The sequence below is a fragment of the Olea europaea genome, unplaced genomic scaffold (genome assembly GCF_002742605.1).
Source record: "Olea europaea var. sylvestris unplaced genomic scaffold, O_europaea_v1 scaffold796, whole genome shotgun sequence".
NCBI classification, from domain to species: domain Eukaryota; kingdom Viridiplantae; phylum Streptophyta; class Magnoliopsida; order Lamiales; family Oleaceae; genus Olea; species Olea europaea.
Window position 1 is genome coordinate 231,148 of NW_019266391.1, and position 23,257 is coordinate 254,404.

General features: G+C 35.5%; 2 protein-coding genes across 4 annotated transcripts in view; both read left to right on the plus strand.

Annotated features, from left to right (window-relative positions):
* The first annotated feature begins 1,634 nt into the window (after positions 1–1,634).
* Positions 1,635–6,115, plus strand: LOC111391473. 2 transcript variants are annotated; one of them, XM_023016699.1, is made up of 2 exons: positions 1,635–2,070; positions 5,249–6,115. In XM_023016699.1, exons 1-2 carry the CDS (start codon positions 1,814–1,816, stop codon positions 5,952–5,954), a joined length of 963 nt encoding a protein of 320 aa, XP_022872467.1. In that variant the 5' UTR covers positions 1,635–1,813; the 3' UTR covers positions 5,955–6,115. The 2 variants fall into 2 exon arrangements, with proteins under 2 accessions (XP_022872467.1, XP_022872466.1); XM_023016698.1 differs by lacking the exon at positions 1,635–2,070 and having other exon boundaries at positions 4,860–6,115.
* An 8,639-nt stretch (positions 6,116–14,754) lies between these two features.
* The window catches only part of LOC111391464 (protein CHROMATIN REMODELING 4-like), a 12,608-nt gene continuing 4,105 nt past the window's right edge, over positions 14,755–23,257 (plus strand). Inside the window, exons 1-9 of one of the 2 annotated variants that reach the window (XM_023016691.1) lie at positions 14,755–15,284; positions 16,772–17,016; positions 17,397–17,498; positions 17,610–17,765; positions 17,919–18,374; positions 19,018–19,122; positions 19,258–22,011; positions 22,468–22,610; positions 23,055–23,169. In XM_023016691.1, the coding sequence (XP_022872459.1) occupies positions 16,801–17,016; positions 17,397–17,498; positions 17,610–17,765; positions 17,919–18,374; positions 19,018–19,122; positions 19,258–22,011; positions 22,468–22,610; positions 23,055–23,169 (4,047 nt within the window). In that variant the 5' untranslated portion in view covers positions 14,755–15,284; positions 16,772–16,800. Of the gene's footprint in view, positions 15,285–16,771; positions 17,017–17,396; positions 17,499–17,609; positions 18,375–19,017; positions 19,123–19,257; positions 22,012–22,467; positions 22,611–23,054; positions 23,170–23,257 lie in introns of both variants that reach the window. The other variant, XM_023016689.1, reaches the window with a different exon arrangement.

The following is a 23,257-nucleotide window of genomic DNA, read 5'->3' on the forward strand; positions in this document are numbered from 1 at the left end:
AGGAAAGTTTTTGACAAAAAATATTTTTTTAATGACATTACATACGATTTTTTAATCTCTATGAAAAACAAAACAAGTTTATATAAATGGGACGGAGGGAGTATTAAATTTTATGAATTTAGCATATGCATCAAGTTTTCTTCACGAAAACGATACGCGATATTAGTTCAGAGTGGGAAAATACAAACTTTTCTACTCATTTATGATGAATCTTACTTTTTCAAGAAAGTGCACAAAATGGGTATCTCAAGTCTTAATTGAATTAAAATTTGCAATAAATGAAATTTTTGTTTAATTTCTCATTTATTATTACTCTTATTTTTGTTTTTCTAGAAAGTGCACGAATGAGTATCCTAAGTCTTAGCCCCTGTTTGATCCCCATTAAATTAAATTACATTACATTCTATTTTTCTCTATCCTATTTTCAACCACACAATTTTCTATAAAATAATATTATACGTAAATCGAAAACTTTTCATTCTTTTTCAACCACTCATTTTTCTAAAAAATACTATTCCCCCCATTTTCATTTTCAGATAATGGGGGATCAAACAGGGGCTTAATTGAATTTAAATTTGCCTTAAACGAAATCTTTAATTATCATTGAAATCTTATTGGGGACTTAGTTTCAATTATTTTAATTAATTGTAGAAATCAGGCATATTTCATCACTTATAATTGCTAGAATTTTCTTCGATATACCTACACGACTCATAAAATCGTGTTACCTGAAGTATAATGAGTATAACACGCGTTTTATGTATCAGTGCAAGTACAAAATTGACCCTACTAGACACTTCTGTGGATATGGCGGTGGACGGTGCACCGATTCATCAAATAGTTAATTTCACAAACCGTCCTTGAAGTTTAAGTGAATTTTCAAATTCATCAATAAATTTTTTTAATTTTTTTTTGAACAATTTAATCACCCAGTTAAATAATATTACATAATTCATGACTCTTTATGAAAATCTAGAGACTGTTTGAACCTTTACGTAGAGAAATGATCATTGTCTTCAACTTACAAATTTTCAACATAAAATACAATTCTTACGAAAAAAAGCCTCACATTCGGTCAAAACTTCCAAAATAACTCCCTTCGGCTCTAACTTTGTTTTTTAAATCACTAATAAAATGTAAAAGGCAGAGACGGGTCTATAAGAGAAGTGCAGTTTGAATGAAAGGATATCTTTAATTGTAGATAATTAAAGTAAATATTTAATCGCTGCTATATAAAATATAACATGAATTGTATTCGGAATCAATATTTATGAATTATTGTTTAACTTTCGGGATTAAGTCTCTATTTGAGCTCCATTTATTCAAAACTCACTTTTTTAAAACTTCTTTTCAACTGTACATTCTGACAATAAAGTAACTTATATGTAAATTCAAAACTTTTCTCGTTTTTTAATCACAAAATTTTCAAAAAATTGCTATTATAAAATATATTTCTTCAATATAATGAGACTCAATCAAAGGATAAATGAGCCATGAAATAACTTTAATTATCAATTTAACATTTGTTGAACTTATCATTTCAGAATGGATCGTACCTTTTGTATCAATTCGTAATTTTTCGTGCCATTTCGTACAATTTGTAACAATGTGGTGAAATTTACTCTCCAAAAATAGTACCCATCACCTCCACCACCTTCTCTTGCCCTTGACTCTTTCTCCAGCTTGGATCTACTGCTCTCCTCCAGCTCAAGCAAGACTCCACCCCACCCGCACGCCCACGCAACAATCTCAAAAACCTAATTTAACCCATTTCTGTGCAATTTGAAGAGATCCCAGAAATCCCAGTAACCCAATGGATCTGCCTCCCGATGAACTGCAATTCTTGAGCATCCAAGACATCATTAAAGAATCAATTTTCATTCCTAAACGATCCCCCAAAACATTTTACCTCATAACCTTAACCCTAATCTTCCCTCTATCGTTCGCCATCTTGGCCCACTCGCTCTTCACCCACCCTATCCTCACTCAGCTTCAGTCCGAGCCAGCTGGGTCCCGTGCCGCCTCCTCCGAATGGTCCAAGCTCCTTATTTTCCAGTTCTGCTACCTCATCTTCCTTTTTGCCTTCTCGCTCCTGTCCACCGCCGCCGTCAATGATTAACATGTTATTTCGAATTTAGGCTCATCAACTTCACTACAAATGTACTAAATGTCAAGAATTAATTGGATGAGCAGCACAATAGGACATTAGATCTCGACCCATAAAGTTATTGGGTAGAATGATTTTTTTTTGCTACAAAAATAGGCTGTAATCATGAGAAGTGGCAATAAATAGCATTTGTCCAGTAAGGTAAATTAGCACAAGTTATATGGATGTTTTGCCTTGCTCTTTTGTTACATTCAAACACTGAAATTACTATTGGTTGCAAGTTTATACATACATAAGAAATTAATGTTCGTCTGTAGAATTATAAAGGCACTCTTCAAATTTCTCATTAGTCATCTATGATGGCACAACTCTCATAGCCCTTCATTCAATGAGTTTTGTTATCTAACTCTCATAGCCCTTTATTCATGAATTTTGTTATTTGTACCCGAGTGTTACCTGATGTGAGTGAAGGAGTCAAGGCCGACACATTTATTGGCGTGGGGCCCCCCGACCCCATGTGAGTAGCAGGTAACCCGGAGTATCAAATTCTGGATATGTGTAGCAAAACTCTTATTCAATACTCATCCTTGTATATGACCAATCGAAGAGGTCCTTTCTTAGTTGAGTTAAATCTGCACCGCAGCTTAATATGTCATTTTTTGGAGCTTTACTTTACTAAACTAATATGGGGTCACTGCCCCCTATATAATTCAAGCTTTTTACTTTTGCATCTTGCCTTTAGATTTTATCGACTTGTATGCTGAATCGCTGATGAGATCTTTCCCTCGAATTCTATGATTTGAGTAACAAGATTTTGCTAAATCATCCTTTCCCTCCTATAATTCCACAACTTCCATTTGCACCATCACTCCCTCAAATTCATAACATTCCAAACTTGGAAATTCCAAACATCTCCAGTCTACCTTCGATGCCTACACTACCTAATTTAACTGTGCTATTGAAATAATGATTATAGCATGAAATTGTTAATTAGTTCTTCAACGGTGTACTCTTGGTTAAATTAAAACTAGGATGACAGTTACTATATTTATGAATTTATTTATAATACCTCATCGAAAATTGATTGACAAAATAATCTTGAAATCTTTTTGCCGTTTGAAATTTAGATAGATCGAATAATATTATTATTATCGACAATGTTGCTTTAACATTGGTCAATTTAATTTATTACTCTCTTCGTCCAATTTATATATGCTACATTTCCTTATTTTCTCGTTCCAATTATATAGTCTTGTTTCTTTATTAAGAATGTTTTGTTTTGTTCGTTTACTAATATACTCTTACTTAATTTGCATAATTATATTTGGTTTCTCCTAATTATTCTTGAAATTGTATAAATATAAATAAGGTAAACTAGGATATTTTTTGACAAAAAATATTTTTTTAATGACATTACATACGATTTCTTAATCTCTGTGAAAAACAAAACAAGCTTATATAAATGGGACGGAAGGAGTATTAAATTTTATGAGTTTAGCATATACATCAAGTTTTCTTCACGAAAACGATACGCGATATTAGTTCAGAGTGGGAAAATACAAACTTTTCTTCTCATTTATGATGAATCTTACTTTTTCAAGAAAGTGCACAAAATGAGCATCTCAAGTCTTAATTGAATTTAAATTTGCCTTAAACGAAATCTTTAATTATCACTGAAATCTTATTGGGGACTTAGTTTCAATTATTTTAATTAATTGTAGAAATCAGGCATATTTCATCACTTATAATTGCTAGAATTTTCTTCGATATACCTACACGACTCATAAAATCGTCTTACCTGAAGTATAATGAGTATAACACGCGTTTTATGTATCAGTGCAAGTACAAAATTGACCCTGCAAGACACTTCTGCGGATATGGCGGTGGACAGTACACAGATTCATCAAATAGTTAATTTCACAAATGGTCCTTGAAGTTTAAGTGAATTTTCAAATTCATCAATAAATTTTTTTATTTTTTTTTGAACAATTTAATCACCCAGTTAAATAATATTACATAATTCATCACTCTTTATGAAAATCTAGAGACTGTTTGAACCTTTACGTAGAGAAATGATCATTGTCTTCAAATTACAAATTTTCAACCTAAAGTACAATTCTTACGAAAAAAAGCCTTACATTCAGTCAAAACTTCCAAAATAACTCCCTTCGGCTCTAACTTTCTTTTTTAAATCACTAATAAAATGTAAAAGGTAGAGACGGGTCTACAAGAGAAGTGCAATTTGAATGAAGGATATCTTTAATTGTAGATAATTAAAGTAAATATTTAATCACTGCTATATAAAATATAACATTAATTGTATTCGGAATCAATATTTATGAATTATTGTTTAACTTTAGGGATTAAGTCTCTATTTGAGCTCCATTGATTCAAAACTCATTTTTTTTAAACTTATTTTCAACTACATATTCTTATAATAAAGTAATTTATATGTAAATTCAAAACTTTTCTCGTTTTCTAATCACAAAATTTTCAAAAAAATCACTATTATAAAATATATTTTTTCAATATAATGAGACTCAATCAAAGGATAAATGAGCCATGAAGTAACTTTAATTATCAATTTAACATTTGTTGAACTTATCATTTCGGAATGGATCGTACCTTTTTGTATCAATTCGTAATTTTTCGTGCCATTTCGTACAATTTGTAACATGTGTGGTGAAATTTACTCGCCAAAAATAGTACCCATCACCTCCACCACCTTCTCTTGCCCTTGACTCTTTCTCCAGCTTGGATCTATTGCTCTCCTCCAGCTCAAGCAAGACTCCACCCCACCCGCACGCCCACGCAACAATCTCAAAAACCTAATTTAACCCATTTCTGTGCAATTTGAAGAGATCCCAGAAATCCCAGTAACCCAATGGATCTGCCTCCCGATGAACTGCAATTCTTGAGCATCCAAGACATCATTAAAGAATCAATTTTCATTCCTAAACGATCCCCCAAAACCTTTTACCTCATAACCTTAACCCTAATCTTCCCTCTATCGTTCGCCATCTTGGCCCACTCGCTCTTCACCCACCCTATCCTCACTCAGCTTCAGTCCGAGCCAGCTGGGTCCCGTGCCGCCTCCTCCGAATGGTCCAAGCTCCTTATTTTCCAGTTCTGCTACCTCATCTTCCTTTTTGCCTTCTCGCTCCTGTCCACCGCCGCCGTCGTCTTCACCGTCGCCTCACTCTACACCTCCAAGCCAGTCTCCTTCTCCTCCACCATGGCAGCCATTCCCAGTGTCTTCAAGCGGCTCTTCATCACCTTCTTGTGGGTTTCTCTTACTATGGTCCTTTACAATATTTTTTTCTTGGGATTTCTCGTGCTTCTGATTATTGCGGTGGACACTCAGAACGTTGTCTTGTTTATATTCTCGATTGTGGTTGTGTTCTTGTTGTTTTTAGTTGTGCATGTTTACATAAGTGCACTGTGGCATCTGGCTAGTGTGGTGTCTGTTCTTGAGCCTATTTATGGATTTTCAGCGATGAAGAAGAGCTATGAGTTGTTGAAGGGGAAAATTGGCATGGGATTTGTACTGGTTTTTGGGTACTTGGCTATTTGTGGAGTGATCAATGGGCTATTTGGGTCAATTGTGGTGCACGGTGGAGAGCATTATGGGGTGTTGACAAGAATTATGGTCGGCGGGTTCCTAGTTGGGGTTTTGGTGATTGTGAATCTTGTAGGGCTATTGGTGCAGAGTGTGTTTTACTATGTCTGCAAGAGCTACCATCATCAAGGGATTGATAAGAGTGCACTGTACGATCATCTTGGTGGATATCTTGGGGAATATGTGCCTCTCAAGAGCAGCATTCAGATGGAAAACATGGATGTGTGAGACAATGATTGTGTGCTAGAGAGGGTAAATTTCTGTAATTTTTTTAGCTTTTATGCTACCAGAAAAACATTGTGTAGATAAGAAAATATCTGAAATGAATGTGTTTTTTGTGACATTTATATTAACTGTTACAATAAGAATTGAGGCGCTCCGTTTCTTAATTTTCTTGCAAATTGCTTGATTATATTGATTAACTATATGACAAATGCTCTTCCTTTATTGTTTGTCCTTTTCGCCCTAGGGACATGTGACAATATTTATTAAGAATTTGAACTGATAGTGCGATGGTGGTATTATTGTGATTTGGTAGGGATGTCTATTTATATGCTAAATTAATTATAGTTTCTCTCTTTGTCTCATGCTTTTGGCTTGGTGCATTTGGAAGTTCTGTTTTTCATTTGTCCCATTAGTGTTTATTTCTTATATCAATATTTAGACTATTCATTTTAATTAGTTACTTGACTGTAAGGTTTGTTCACTGTGGTTGTAATCAAACAATAGTTGTTAGGGCCAACTGGTTTAAGACCAAAAAATTGAACAGAGAACACCAAGGAAAATCAGACACAATTGACTCTGTATTTGTTGTGCTAAGGTGCTTGGAAAAAATAAATAAATCTGAAATGGATAGGTTAGTTTCATGGTTTGGCAATTTATGTTCATTTTGTTAAAATAATGTCAGATATGCATGTCGTTTTCAATGTTTTGTTAACAATTACCGCGTGCTATTATCATTACCTGTAATATATGTCAGATTTTATTTTATATTTTCAAAAAGGGTTAGATTCATGTCACACCATACATGGATTGTGTGTTATAATAATTATATAAAGCTATTGCTCTTGAGCCAATTGTAGCTTATGTTATGATCTTTTCTTTCATTCTTTCTCTTACAATTTTTCGGAGAGGAGGTCTAAATTATTGACAATATGTTGATCATAAGGCATGTTTTCCTTCAATGATCATACAATGGGATTATGGGAATACTGAACAAGAATTAAAAGAGATTAAAATCAATTGATGTACCTGTAGAATGAATTATTGTTCTAAAATAATTTTGTTTCACCTTAAATTTTGCCAATTCCGCTCCATTATTTGTCATTATGGATGGAAAGGAACAAGAAATTCTTGGAGAGATTGAGAATTCAATCTGAAAGCTGAAAACTACACCCTTATTAACCATTTCAATTTTCATTTATTCGTGGATGGAGTTTTGTCAGCTTCTGAAGGTTAAGAGAGTTGCTGTGTTTTGCTTCTTATATATGAGATTTTTCGGATTTTAGTAAAATTCTGTGTACAAGAAAGAAGTCAGAAGGCGGATAGGAAGAACATCATATCATCAATTGCAGCATTAGTGAAATGACTTGAAAGAGGGCTGTATTCGCTAACCACGGAGTTCTTATACTGAATTGGTAAATTACAATCATAAATTTTGGTTGTAAAATATGAAAATATGGTGTGTATAAGCTCTGAAGATTTCAGTTCTCGTCAACTAGAATTTTTTGGCCAAGTAGAATTAGGACACGACTGTTAATCAGTTTCTACAATGGATAGGAAACAGCTAACATGGTGAATTTTAAAATAGGAATCTAACTAACAAGGGCATTCTAGTGCATTGTAGATTCTCATACAAGACTTTATTATTTGACGATGCCACGTGAAGATTATCAGATTGGATGGTCGAACAACAAATGACAACGCGTCTTACCTTTGTCTTTCCTGAGGAAATTAAAAACCTTCTGATCGAACTATATGTCTTTTATATCCTCACCCTTACAGAAATTATTGCCTGAACTGGCTGGACTAGCACAAGCAATATCCCAAGTGAACGGATTTACATGAATGGTAATTCCTATATGTGCCGGCTTTTATGCATCAGTGAGGAAGGAGGAGGAGAAGTATTTCCCTCTTTCCTTATTTGGTAAGTAGTACACTCACTCTTGAAGAGCCTTCTTGTTTGTGTCGGATGCATCTTGAACATTTTAATCTATTATGAATATTGTATTCACTGCTTAATAAATAGGGCAAAAAAAAGGAAGAAAGGGATTAATGACTGAGTTTTTGTACCTTGACTGAAATTTTACATGGTGATATGGTATCTTAAAATGGTTGGTTAGTACTTATATATTATTGGCTAATTCCTTGATGATATTGTGGATGCAATAGGCAGGGATACTAGGTTTGTACTGGGATGGGAAGAATGGGACACAATACTCGTTTGTGTATTTGTGGCCTTCTGGGAGGGAGAGGAACTGGAAATCTATGGAATTATCTCCATTTGCAATCAAGACTTCAATTTTGTCTGTGTTGTTCTTTTAGAAGCAATTATATTTTGGGGTTCTCATTTCTTGCCTCAAAAACTTCTTGTGTGATAAAAATGCCTTGTGCTCCTAGACTCCAAGAGATAACATATGCTTTGATAAGACTGCATCATGATGCTTGAGTAGGAATTTTCGTGACAAAATAATTATAGATTATTAATAATTTAGTCCACAGGCATTAATATGTAATGTATTGCCTTCACCAGAAAACACAACCGAGGTACTAGGCTTGTGGCACTTTAGTCCACCTTTGACTGACACTAAATCTTGCCATATTATAGTCCAAAAACTTCCCTGCTGTAAGACTGTCCTCTTGTCTAAATGATTGAGGAGACGGCCACTTTTCTTGTAAAAAATCTATTCCGGGGCATGTCAAATTGTGAATCGACTGTTGGATATTTTGAGAGGATAACTTCAGCTTATGTAGGAAGGATTATTGAGTTCACTGGAAAGTTGTGATAGTTGAAACCCTGGGGGACTTAAGTGAAACTTAAAGCTGGATACTCAATTTAAACTCTATTTCTGTTTCCGTATAGTAACATTTCATTAAATGCCTTCAAAATTTAATTCACAATCCAGTGTTTATCAAATGTTTGCTTTGTCATGATGATGGATTATTCCTCAAACCATTAGGATATATGTACAAATTCATTCCTGTATAATTTATATTTGTGCTTGTTTCTTTGGGATTTTCTCCACATTGTAAGTATCATGAACTGGGTCTTTTGTTTAGTTTTGAGATATATTTATATTTATTGAAAATTTGTTTCCAAAGTAATGCAACATATTCAAGATTGATCCTAAAGTTTCACATAATATTATAATGCTTGAAGACATATCTCTTGCTTTTTCATGCCTGTCTTTCGTTGATTCGAATTCTTGAATAATGGTTTGAAGTATGAATTAAGAATACAAAAGCATCTAATTATGCAACTAAATATGAATTTTATGCTAGCTGCAACCTAACCTGCTTTTGTTATTGATATGCGCTATAATATGGCCTCTGTATCAGCTTGTCCTGACTGTTACTGCTCGAATGGTAGCTCAGAGGTGTCAGGTTCATTTATCGTTCTGTTTTTCCATACCCCGGGTGGCATATCCAGTAAAATACATAGGTTTGTTTCTAATATGATATTGTAGAAATCAGTTTAGGTTGGAGAAAAAGGGATTGCTACTGATTTCTTAGATATTTGCTGTGTATTGTATTTTGGTGCAAATCAGGTCTCACCGTGTTGGAACATTCAATCTTATATAGAAGCCTTGGAATTGAAGGCTCAAGAAGCCAAGAAAAGAAACCTCAGTCTGAATTCTGTTGCTGCTGAAATCTATCGATAGTTGTTTGTTAGTTTAGATAGATAGCCTGGCGAGCTGAAATCGGTTATGCAGTTGGAGGTTGTTAGTTGGTTAGCATAACACATGTTTAATCGATCCGAACTAACTTGGAAATTATTGTACGAGAGTGTTTTAAAATATCTAGTAAGATGTATGCAGTTTTCATAAACAATTATATAACAACAAAATTGATACTTCATCCAACTCTTTTCTTATGAAGTATACTGCGATCAAGCGAGATACCCATTATTAGTCAATATAAATTCGCAAAGGAGTTTACATTTCTTTATTAAAAAAAAAAAAAAAATCCAATGGAATATACTGGCCAATGTTTTTTGTTGCAACTTTGGCTGCTATTGTTGTTAGTCAGGCCACCATTTTTTTTTTTTTAATGACCATGGGTGTTCGAATCAGTCTATGCATACATCGACTAATCCCATGGAACCTTTAAGTTTATAATTGGGTACTCACTTCAGTGGTTGTAAGAGGATTTGAACTGGTGATCATTGGAGAGCAAATCTAATGTTGAACCATTGAGTTACTTTTGAGGGTTCAGTGAGGCCACCATATCTGCTACTTTTTCAATAATCAAGCAAGCCCTTATCCTGGAATGTTTTCCAAGAGTCAAAGTTGTACATATATCAAAGAAGTTCCTTGGGCAGATACACATTCCAGATATGAATTTGATCCTTATGGTTCTATGTAGTGCTGTAACTGCAGGATTTAGAAATAAAAGCCAAATTGGTAATGCTTATGGCGAGTTTTCCCGTGTTATGCACAATAGAGCTTTATTTTTTGCACCCATATTGATTTGCAGGGGTTCTTTCCAAGAAACCTCTTATTTCTATTACCTTATCCACAGATAAGTTTATATAGCTCAGATACTCAGATTCTCTTCCATATGTGATCTCTACCCGAAAATAATATTATGTCAACATCGATTATATTCAGAATTGGCTATAAGATTGGGATCTATTTGATGTGCTTGATGCCTTCGCATATAATAGATTAGCCGAACTTTGTTTGAATAACGGTAATGCTTACCATGCTAGTCAATTGACTGATTCATTGCCCTGTTCCTCAATAAGTGAAATCCTCTTTTACAGCATGTATTTTGTAGTTATTCTTTCTCTTACCTTTCTTTTTTATTTCTTAACCAATCTCATACTTGCACAGAGAACTAGAAAAACTTTGTGCAACATGTATCTTCCCTACTTATATCCGCTATTGAAAAGGTAACCTATTGATGGATTAAAAATTATATTGGTGTAATATTTCTGAAAAGTAAGTAAACGTATGGTATAAATGCAAGCCAATTTACTTGTGCAATGTTGATATCTTCTATATACGGAGTAAGCTTTCTTGTTCCCTTTTCTTTGTATGCTACTCGCGGAACTGGTAAACAGTCTTGATATCTCCTTGTAATAAAGTTGATTGTGCTGTGAGGTGATAGTAAAAATGACAATAAAACTGAATCAATTGCGTCTGTCTGGTTTTCATTCCTTACGAACTATGACATCGATTATCTTTGAGAGATTAAAGGCTAAAGATTTTACAATATTATGTCTCATATGATAAGTATGGCTGTTGTGATTGCTATGCTCGCCACTTTTCTCATGACATTAATAATGTTACTAGTTTGGCATTGCCACTGGATTATTGCCCTAATCTTCACGGGCTTTTCTCTGGTTGTGGAGTGTACGTACTTCTATGCAGTGCTTTTCAAGGTCGATCAATATGGTTGGGTTCCCCTTCTGATTTCTGCTGTCTTTCTTGTCATCATGTATACCTAGCATTATGGTACAATCAAAAGGTATGAATTTGAGATGCACAGCAAGGTCTCAATGGCTTGGATTCTAGGGCTTGGGCCCACGGGGCCAGTCCCATAATTGTTAGGGCTCGAAACAAAGTCCATAAATTAAACCTTCCAAATCAATGTAAATGCAAAATTCAAAACTAGTTTCATCCTTAACCTGCTTTATCAATGCACGAGTTTCCTAGTTTAGCAATGCACAAGATCGCAAAACAAGCTTAATGTCATTTCCATCCAAAACCAGTTCATCCTTAAAACTTCTAAGAATTGTGACACCATCAAGCAAATCCACCTTCCTAACTTGATATAGCCAACAAGCTAATGTCAAACTAAACTCTGATTCAATCCCAACATTTCCATGAAAGTAAGAGCACGTGTACAAATTGAGACTACACTCAGTATAGAATGTAGAATGAAAATGCAATACAAGTCTGCCAAGACAATTCCTACTACAACCAAAAACCCTTAATGTCGGGGCTGAATTAGAGTTTTTCACTTTGAGCCTTATATGATTTCCACAGTACAGACAATTAAATAAATAAATAATTGATATCATCTTTGAAAAATCCAATAAATATCAAAGCAGATGAAACAATGATTTTAAAATCAATAGCATAACAAGGTTCTCTCTTCAGGGAAATAATCATTTACTCTTCCAATTAACAATACAATTATCCAGGCAGGATCCAGTTAAGAAAAAAATAAGGTCACTTCAAATTAATCATTCACAAATGAAGAGGTCATAAGAAATGAAACAAATAAATCATAAACATAAATTACATATACAATCCAAAGCCTTCAAGGATATGTAAAAATGATTAAAGAATTCAGACCTTCTTCCGCTCGGAAAGTTACGGATCTCAATACACTTGTTTCCATTAGTGATTGAAGCATTGATGGGAAAGTGAGCATACACAACCACATCTTATAGCAGTAAATTTCCATGTGTACACTACATACAAAATGAAAAGTGGAGAATTTGAAATAAAGGTACCTGATGAAGAGCATTTTAATGAAGTTTGAAAGGTAGGACAGACAAAAGAGGAGGAAGTCATCTGGGGAGAAATTATTAGGGTTCTCCCGTCTGGCTTCATTAAAAAATAATAATAATAATAATAATAATAATAATAATAAAGAACAATGTTATGTAACAGTAATGCTATTTTAGCGATACTCTCTGTGTCATTATAGTTATAGCCTATAGGTATTAGATGGCTAGTGATGCCACCTAATGACATCCATGCATCACACTGAAATGTGACATCACATGAATGTTCTGTTTTGAGAAAATTAGAAATTGCAATGCCTGCTGTCTGGCGGTTCATATACCACATAGATATTATGATTTATTTATTTATTTTTTTTATATTTTACTCTAACATTTTTATTTAGGGCAAAAATTTCATTTTCAAGTTCAATCAAATGAATAGAAAGATTCCAACCCCCCCCCCCCCCCCCCCCCCATCAAATTCGTTATTTTAGCCGTTAAAAATAATTTTAAAAAAAAGGTCAAATTTGCAGTTTCAGTACCCAAATTTTTTAATTTTTTACAAATTATGCCCAAATTTTTTGTATGTGCCAACCACAATCCCAAATCTTTAAAACTTTATTTTTCACTCCACCCTCCATCTTCTTCCTAGCCGAAATCATTCTAACCTTTTTGTAGACCTAACCTAGCCCTCCTGATCTTTTCCCCCCGACCCAATAAACGAAGAGATCAATGAGGCAGTGATCATTTTCTACCAAATATTTCGTGGTAGCAAATACGAATTATCCATATATTTATCCAATAAGGCAAGTGCCAAACTATCAAAACAATGTGTTCATAGGTAAAATGAATGATTGTGTTGGACGAGTCAAGGGAAAGCAATTTAATGACCTTGACAATTGTCGTAGAGGAGCCTATGGAAGACATATATAAAAGGAACTCATACCTACGATATATTTATATTTAAAATAAATAACAACGATGAGTTGATTATCAACATGCTATCAACATTTTTGTTAGAAGAAGCCCTCAGGAGATTAGAATAATTCCCACACCCTCAAATCTATAAACATCCTCAGAATCTACAAAGCTAAGATGGGTGAAATAAAAAATTCCTAGTCAAAATTATATCAAAATTTGGCTACCCAAAGCCCAATTTGAATAATTTGATTTAGTCCCTGTTTAAGCCACATTATTGAAAAAATGAGAATGAAAAATATAGTCGTTATGAGTCCCACATAAGAGATAAAAAGTCAAATCTAATGGTTTGATGTGATGGATAACGGTCATCTTTTTCATTTTAATAAGGTAAAAATGGGGCTCAAACAAGTCCTTAATCATCAAGTGCATACAGTCCCCTGCGCTCTCCACTATAAAAATAATCTAGCATTGTAACGTAGTCGCCCCCCAGGACATAACCTAGTGATTTAAATGACACGAGTGAGGTAGTCTCAGTCTTGCTGGTAGCCGTAGTGTGAGAGTTCGATTCCTGAGATATATAGAATTTGACTCTTTGTGGGCACCAGTGTACAAGCAAGTTCTTGTTCCCTAACTTTGATTTGCCTCCCTCACAATACTCCAGGAGTGAGGCGATAAAAGCTCTTAAGGTTAGGGTTCAACCTTTTAGCATCATGACATAGTCCAATTAAGAGAGTACCATTTAAGTGATATATAGGTGATAGAGTTCAGCTTGACTTTTACAGACTTTGAGATTAACAATAAAGAAACTAAAAAAATCTCGCAAAAAATAAATTATGCAATTTAATGACATTTATTTTTTGGTTTAACCACTTCCACATTCCTTTCACATTTCAGATCTTGCATGTCCGCTAAATAGATTTCGAATTAAAATAAGTTAAAAACTCAAATATTTCTTCAAATCTTTAGCAAAATCTCATTTCAAGAACATATTGCTTTCTTTGGTTATATTCCACAATGTCAAGCCCACTTACATCCTTAGCCCCTATTTGATCCTCATTTTTTAAAAATAAAAATGAGTGAAATAGTGTCTTCTTGAAAAATGAGCGACTGAAAAAGAAAAAAAAAGTTTTCGATCTATATTTAATATTATTTTATAAAAAATTATATGATTAAAAATAGGAGAAATAAAAATAGAATAGAATTTAATGGGGCCAAATGGAACTCAGTATCAATGTTTCTATATTTCACCTTTTGTTTCAAATCTATGAAGAAGCAGAAGGTAAGATTCAAAAAGCAGAATAAAGAAAAGGCTTTTGACGATGTCAAAGAGAGAGGGAGGGAAAAAAAATAGGGGGACCCCCAGCACTTTATGGCGGCTATTATTACAACGTGCTCATAAAATTCATATATATATATATTTATGCACAAATGTATCTCGTGTGTATGTGTCTATAGTATAAATTCATATGAAGATACATGGAGCTCGATTGAATACTCTCTTTTCTGTGGCCTGTGGGATTCATCAGTCGAGAAGCAAAACGAAGAAGAGAGTGAATGAAGAGAACAAGGCTGAAGAAAAATGAGAGGATTGTGAGGAGAGAGGATGACAGGCGTCCCAATGCGCCACGTGGAGTGTTACCATTGGATAACGCCTGGGCTCTTCTTCCCAGGACAACACATACCCTTTGGCTGCTATGTCAGTCTGTGTGTTACCCACACCCACCCCACCGCCCACCCCAAGTCCTACAATCTCGCCGAATCCCCACTTCATTCTCTCTCTCTATTTCTATATTTATTTCGATTGTCTGCCTCTATTCTTTCTCTCTCTTCCCTCTCCTATACCCTAATCCCTCTTTGACCCTGCTCCACCGCTCTCTTAATTTACCAGTTCATGTGCGTAGAGAATTAAGCGAAAGTGGGTTTTCCTTTTTATGGGTTTTGTCCATGAACAAGGTTTGGTGAGTGTTAAATTTTATCTGGGAGTTTTAATTTTTTTTCTCAAGTGTGGTTCTGCAATTTGTTTCGATTCCAGTGTGTATAGGTCTTCATTATGAACTGGACACTGCTTGATTGATATTGTGGGTTTAGTTTTCATCAAAGTTATGATTTTGCGGTTTTTGGGATGTTTTAATATAAATTGGAATTTATGTTTTTTGAACCTCTCTTGATCTTTTATGATATAATTTGTTGTTGCATGTGATGGTCTCCGACAGATATTAGATCACTTACTTTTATCTCGTTGTAAAATGGGGTTTTGAGGATATCTTTTTGAATTTGGTTACATGAACTTGATCTATTAGTTTACTCATTGTTTATCTGTATTTATAGAAGCGTGAAAGCTTCTTTTTGGTGATATTAAAGTTAAGGATTTTATTGACCCTCCCGAGTTGGCGACTTGTAAAAATTAAAGAATTAAAGGAATAAATACCACTACAATATGCATATGTGAACTTTGGAGAGAAAAAAAGGAAAGGTTAATGAATAATATGATTCCTGTGACTATAAATAAAAAATAAAATAAAAACATATTTTTTTTTGCGGATGAGGAAACTTATTGAATAGGGAAAAGGATAAAAATGACAAGATATACCCTGCTCAGACATCTGTAATTCACAGTGCGGCGCAACTTTAATGCTCTTGTTATTTATTGCACGGCATGCGCTAACTTAAGTGATGGTTAACTAGTTGGATAAATACTGGAGATGACCACTTAAATGAATACGACAAAAGAAGATTCCGCTGCTCTCAGCAACCTGGATATATGGAATATGAATTTTACATGCCAGTTATACTAATCCTAGTGCTAAGCTTACATGAGCATCAAGCAGTTAAATGTCTCAGTTCTAAGACCCTTCATAGATCAGTTTAAGTATCAGCCATGGACTTGCTTTCTGATGTTTCCTATATTTGAAAATCAGTTTTCGGAAAAAGTAGTGCTTTTGCTGTGATATTTTATGTGGCCATTTTAAACAATGAGCTAGTCTTAATCTCTTCTCATGTTCAATAATCTCGTTTTTGTGATGTGTATTGTTCATTTACACTAGTTTTTGCTACAAGAATCAGAAATTTATGCTTTTGCTTCTAAGTTGCCAACGGTTCTTGTGTCGTAATGTGATCTTTAAAGGAATGTTAGAAACACTTCTTGCTTAATCATAAGTTAGGTCATAGCTATGTTGATATCGTCATGTGATGAATGTGCGGTGCAGCACTCTTTAGAAGTGTATCTTATATGTATTTTTGTTGCTTAAGGCAAGGAATGAATGAAATTTGGAGCATAAGGGAGAGATGGGTCTACAAAATTTTTAGGGTGCCAAAAGAGCCCCCCCAATACCCATTGTTTTGTTGTGTATATATATCACTTAGTAAATTTTTCCAAAGAAAAGAATGTTTATGTTACAATGGACGAAGTTTGTCTGAGACTAACAACTTCCTTTCTTCATTGCAGATCTTAAATGCAAGGCTTGGCTTCTAAAAATGAGGGAAAACGATTCAGATACTAGTAAAATCCTTAACAGAAACTGGGTCTTGAAACGTAAGCGAAGAAAGCTTCCTTGTGGTGCAGAAAAGTCGAATGACAGAGAAAAGAATGGCAAATCTGTAGAATATTCATCAAGCACTTCATCCAAACGTGGCCTGAAAGAAAAAGTTGCTTCAGATCATTCTTCTGGCAAGAAAAGGGGAACTGACGGGGTGAGCCCTTTTTTCTGGTCCTTCTTTTAGTTCTTCCTTTTAAATATATTGGCAAGAACAACCTCTTGAAAAGATGAAGTAAAAGTAAAGGACAAGAAAGATGTTTTAATCAAGAAGCTCGGCATGTAAGATTTAGAGCCCCATTCTTCGTCCTTTTTTTTATTAAAGAAATCAACACGATACTTATCTATTTCTCTTCCTGTTTTTCTTGTATTTTTATTTTCCCCACCCTGAATTTCATTCTCTTTTGTGCGATTGTTTTTTCTTTGGTGTAGCTATAATTAATTGACAAGTACTTGTTCTTAAGTGTTAGAGTAGCAACGTGGGCAAGTTTGAACTGATTTTGACTTTTGCTTGGCTGCTTTTGTTTTATCTTTCAGTATTATTATGAGTGTGTGGTTTGTGATCGTGGTGGAAATTTGCTGTGTTGTGATAGCTGTCCCCGTACCTATCACCTTCAATGTTTAGATCCTCCTCTAAAGGTATGTTTAGTTTTTCAATAATGGTAAGCATAACATAACGTGTTTCTTTTTTAACCATTTATTCTTTTGTTTCCATAAAATAACATTTGATATTTATTTTACTATGTCAAGCGTATTCCTTCTGGGAAGTGGGAATGCCCAACCTGCTGTCAGAAGAGCGCTTCATTGGAGCCTGTGAACTATCTTGATCCTGTCACAAAACGACCACGGACAAAAATTATCATTCGAAGATCAAAAGCTGAAAAGGAATTATCTGAAATTAACAAGGTATCTGAGACATTTGAAGGCCTCGTTCCTGGGAAGAAAAATTCCTCAGACAAAGAAAACTCGTCCTTGCCTTGTCAGGGAGAAATGGTTGAAAAGTTTGACTGTTCCTCCAATGACGAATGTTGCATTAACGAACCAGGTAATCATGTGCAGGATGGTTCTGTGGAGGGTAGTTCATCACATGCTGGTGTTGATAGCAAGCTGGAGGTCTCTTCTGCTCACATACGAGTAGAGAAGTTAGCTACTTCTGTTAAGGAAAGGTCTTCTTCAAAGAAAAAAAATTCGCCTAAGGATGAGAAATCTTCTGAGATAAAGCCTGAAGCATCTTATAGAAACGTATCTCCAGGAAATGGACCTGTCATTTCAAAGGAAGCTGCCACCCGGATAGGCAGAAAAAGAAAGCACAAGGTTTATACCCTCAGTGATGAGAAAAAGTGCAAGAGTGATGAGGGAAAATCTACTAAAGATTCTTCTGGAAAAGCTGTGTCCAAAGAAAAAGTTGCACGTCCAGGAATTGCTAAATCAAAGGGAAAACGTAAGATATTTTGCCATGGGGATCGTATAACTCCATTAAACCAGGATGTTGTTGATAAACAACTAAAAAATGAGGTCGATATTCCTGCCTTTCACATATTTTGTTCTCTTTTGGTGCTTATTCAAGTTAAGATACTTTCCTTTTTGCTAGATCTTATCTTATGTTTAAAAACCATAACTTTAATATCATATATTTTTAATTTGCTTTATGAGAAAAAAATATCGTTACTTTTGAATTTAAAATTGCCTTATAAGTGAGAATACCAGTACCTTGTCCCATATTATTTTCTTGTAGACTTCTGGTCATCTGATGAAGTGCTTCAGTTCTATCCCTGATGTTTGCTAGACATGAAAGGAGAGTTTTGGTCAATCTAGACTTCTGTTCACATTATGGAGTGTTCTGAGCTGCTCCTTAAATATATGGAGGACAATAATTCTTCTCATTGTAGTCTAGGATACACATTTCTACTCAGTAAAGATGTATGGACCATATGTTAACACTTCATTGTGTTACTCTGCATTTGTTTCCCTTGCATTCATTTTGCCATTGTAACTCTAAATATATTTCTATTGTGGTAAGAGGCTTCTATACTGAACCCATATGTGGACCTGTGCCTAGTCTTTTCTATCCCGTTTTAGCATCGATATAGTTCTGTCTCATCTTTGTTTCTCTCTTTTTCCTATTACTGTTTTATTAATATGAACTCATTTATTGCAGATGATTTCTGAGGAAGCAGCTTGTGGATCACATGAATCATGTGAACCTGCAAAAATTGCAGCTGAGCCCTTGACATGTGAAGGAAATGCTGCTGAAGTTCAGCAGGTACAAATGTTGGCTAGGATTTCTTGCAAAGAATGATGTCCAGTAAATACCTAGTGTTATATTGAATTCTTTTTCTTTCTATGACCTGTAACAATGCAATTTTCTGTCTTTACTAGTTCTTTTTTTAAATAACAGGTTGATCGGGTTATGGGTTGTCGTGTGAAAAGTGAAAATGTGAATTCTGCTTGCAATGTTCTCATAATGGATGTGGATGAACTTCCCTTGGAGGATTCCATAGATGCAGAAGATCAAAATAAGCTATCTGGGAAAAGTCCCAACTCTGAAATGCCTGGGATAGGCAAAGGAAACTGTGCCATGGGTTGTCAGAATATTGCTACCTGTTTTGGTGGGAGCAAGAATGTAACAGATCACATGAATGAAGGTAAGCTACAAGTATACAGAAGATCTTCAACCAAAGAATGTAAAAATCGAAATTTCAAGGATCCTTTGAGGAGAGACATTGAAGGTTCTAATGTGCTCAATAATAAAAATCAAGATGAAAATATTTCAAGCGCAGAAAGTGCAGCAAAGACTTCCAAGATAATATCAGGAGGCAATAAGATTGATTTTGGTTTAGAAAGTTGTAACGATGACGTCTTAAACAACAATCAAACTCACATTTCTGATGAGAATGGAAACTCAAAGAATGGTGACGTTAAGATGACAACAATGTGTGCTCCTAAAAATAAATTTACTAAGTCCCATTCGGCTGAATCTGGATTCTCCAATGGATTGACTGTCTCATTCGAGTTTTTGGTCAAGTGGGTTGGGAAATCTCACATCCACAACAGTTGGATTCCTGAATCTGATCTGAAAGTTCTGGCGAAACGGAAACTGGAGAATTACAAGGCAAAGTATGGTACATTGACTTTAAATCTTTGCCAGGAACAGTGGAAGCTGCCTCAGCGAGTAATTGCTACTCGGTCCTCTGTAAGTGGTTCTGAAGTATATGTAAAATGGACTGGTCTTCCTTATGATGAATGCACTTGGGAAAGAACCAGTGAACCTGTAATTGCAAAGTTGCTTCACTTGGTTGATTTATTCTTTAAATTTGAACGCCAAACGCTGGAGAATGATTCTGAAAAACATGATTCAACATGGAGGAAAGGCAACTTCCAACAAAGTGAGGTAATTACTCTCACTGATCAGCCTAAAGAGTTAGCAGGGGGTTCTTTGTTTCCACATCAGCTGGAAGCTTTAAATTGGTTGCGCAAAAGCTGGCACAAATCAAGAAATGTGATACTCGCTGATGAAATGGGGCTTGGAAAAACAGTGTCGGCTTGTGCTTTTTTATCATCATTATATTTTGAATTTAAAGCTACTCTGCCTTGTCTGGTTTTGGTTCCTTTATCCACAATGCCCAACTGGATGGGTGAGTTTGCACTATGGGCTCCTAACCTCAACGTGGTGGAATATCATGGGAACATGAGGGCCAGAACCATAATTCGCCAATATGAATGGCATGCATCTGATCCTAGTGGGTTGAATAAGAAAACATCAGGTTATAAGTTCAATGTTCTTTTGACTACTTATGAAATGGTTCTTGCTGATTCCTCTCATCTACGTGGAGTTCCTTGGGAAGTTCTTGTGGTTGATGAGGGGCACCGTTTGAAAAACTCTAGCAGTAAGCTTTTTGGCTTGCTAAACACTTTCTCATTCCAACACAGGGTACTCTTGACAGGTACTCCCCTTCAGAACAATATAGGGGAGATGTATAATCTGCTAAACTTTCTGCAGCCAGCTTCATTTCCTTCTCTCTTTTCATTTGAGGAGAAATTTAATGATCTAACGACTGCTGAAAAGGTAGAGGAACTGAAGAAACTTGTAGCCCCACATATGCTTCGTAGGCTTAAAAAGGATGCCATGAAGAATATCCCCCCAAAGACTGAACGAGTGGTTCCTGTTGAGTTGTCAAGTATTCAGGCAGAATATTATCGTGCCATGTTAACAAAGAATTATCAGGTGTTACGCAACATAGGGAAGGGTGTTCCGCAGCAGTCGATGCTAAATATTGTGATGCAGTTACGGAAGATTTGCAATCATCCTTATCTTATCCCTGGCACTGAACCTGAATCTGGATCAGTGAATTTCCTTCATGAAATGCGAATAAAAGCTTCAGCCAAGCTGACTTTGCTGCATTCTATGCTCAAGGTGTTACACAAAGAAGGTCATAGAGTCCTTATCTTTTCACAAATGACCAAGTTACTGGACATCCTCGAGGATTATGTGTCTATTGAATTTGGGGTAAAGACATACGAGAGAGTTGATGGCTCTGTCTCTGTGGCAGATCGACAAGCAGCAATAACTCGTTTTAACCAAGACAAGAGTCGATTTATATTCCTTCTATCAACACGCTCTTGTGGCCTTGGCATCAACTTGGCAACTGCTGACACTGTCATCATCTATGATTCTGACTTCAACCCACATGCAGACATCCAAGCCATGAATCGGGCTCATCGAATTGGACAATCAAATAGATTACTGGTGTACAGGCTTGTTGTCCGTGCTAGTGTTGAAGAGCGCATCTTACAACTTGCAAAGAAGAAATTGATGCTTGATCAACTTTTTGTGAACAAGTCTGGGTCGCAAAAGGAGGTGGAAGACATCCTAAAATGGGGAACTGAAGAACTTTTCGGTGATTCTTCTACCATACCAGAAAAAGATGGTGAAAACCACAACAATAAAGATGAAGCAGTTACAGAACCTAATACCAGGAGGAGAACTGGTGGCCTTGGGGATGTATACAAAGATAAATGTGTAGATGGTAGCAATAAGATTGTGTGGGATGAATCATCAATTTTAAAATTGCTAGACCGCTCAAACGTCCCTTCTGATTCACCTGATAATGCTGAATCAGAAATAGAGAACGATATGCTTGGTTCAGTGAAGGTATGGCTTCTGCCATTTTATCACCCGGTTACAGTATTCTTTAGTATTGTGCCTAAAATCTTTGTTTCTGCCAATATTTCACTTGTTCTTATTTGGGTTGTCATGGAGCTTCATTGGTCACAAGTTCCTCCAACTTTAGCAAAACCCAGATTTGATGCTTTTCTGAAGAAATTTCTATGCTTTTTGTGGAGTTTGTAACAATACAATATAGATCTTCTAGTTTATATTCTGATTAATAGAACGCTAAATGAATTGGATGATTAAAGGACACTCGTTTACTCATGAGTTCCAAATTTGAAATAATTGATTTTCTTTGTTCACTACCATACATAAGAATAAAGTTCACCATTCTTCATTTTACGTGTCTTCTCTTGAATGTGTATACCATTTATATTCATATGAAGAGTTTCTATTTTATTGACATCATGAAGCTAATATGAAGCTTTTAAAATTCAGTCTCTAGAATGGAATGATGAACCGACAGAAGAACAAGATGGAACAACATCTGTTCCCGTGGTCACCAGTGATTTTGATAAAAAAGATGATGATTTGGCTGGCAGCAATGAAGAAAATGAATGGGACAGGCTTCTGCGAGTTAGGCAAGTATTTCAGTCTTAAATTGTACAGCACCTCTTCCATTACTCATTGATTTCACATCTCTTCTTCCCTAATGTAGGAAAAAAAAAATCCTAGTAGACATAGTTTAATGAACCTATCTTTTAATAATGATAAGCAACGGCGATTCTGGATTCAAAATTGTAGAAGAATTCCTGCTTCATGAAAGTTAGGAACAAGTAGAATTTATAATCCCAACAGCACATTAAGCACCTGTTTATCTACACTTTTGGGTGTAGTGTTGAGTGAAGCATTCTTTGATCTGTAATATTGAAAATTATGTGGCTCAACATAAACACATAGATGCATGTATATGTGTATAGGAAGTTTACATAAATTCTTTTCCACTTTGTTAGACAAAAACTTCTCATTCACAAGTTACTTCATAAGCATCTCTTTCTTACATCATTTGCTTGTTGGATTTGTAGATGGACGAAATACCAGAGTGAGGAGGAAGCAGCCCTTGGGCGAGGAAAACGTCAAAGAAAAGCTGTTTCTTACAGAGAAGCATACATGGCACACCCAAGTGGAACACTGAGTGAAGTAATGCTCGTCTCCCCCCCCCCCCCCCCCCCCCCCCCCCCCCCCCCCCCCCCCCCCTCTCCCCCCCCCCCCCCCCCCCCCCCCCCCC

What these genes read in the sequence shown, in the direction of transcription:
- LOC111391473 (XM_023016699.1), top strand. Translation starts at nt 1,814, where the DNA reads ATGGATCTGCCTCCCGATGAACTGCAATTCTTGAGCATCCAAGACATC. An exon ending in TTCCAGTTCTGCTACCTCAT is followed by an intron (nt 2,071 to 5,248) that starts CTTCCTTTTTGC and finishes CTGCTACCTCAT; the next exon opens with CTTCCTTTTTGCCTTCTCGC.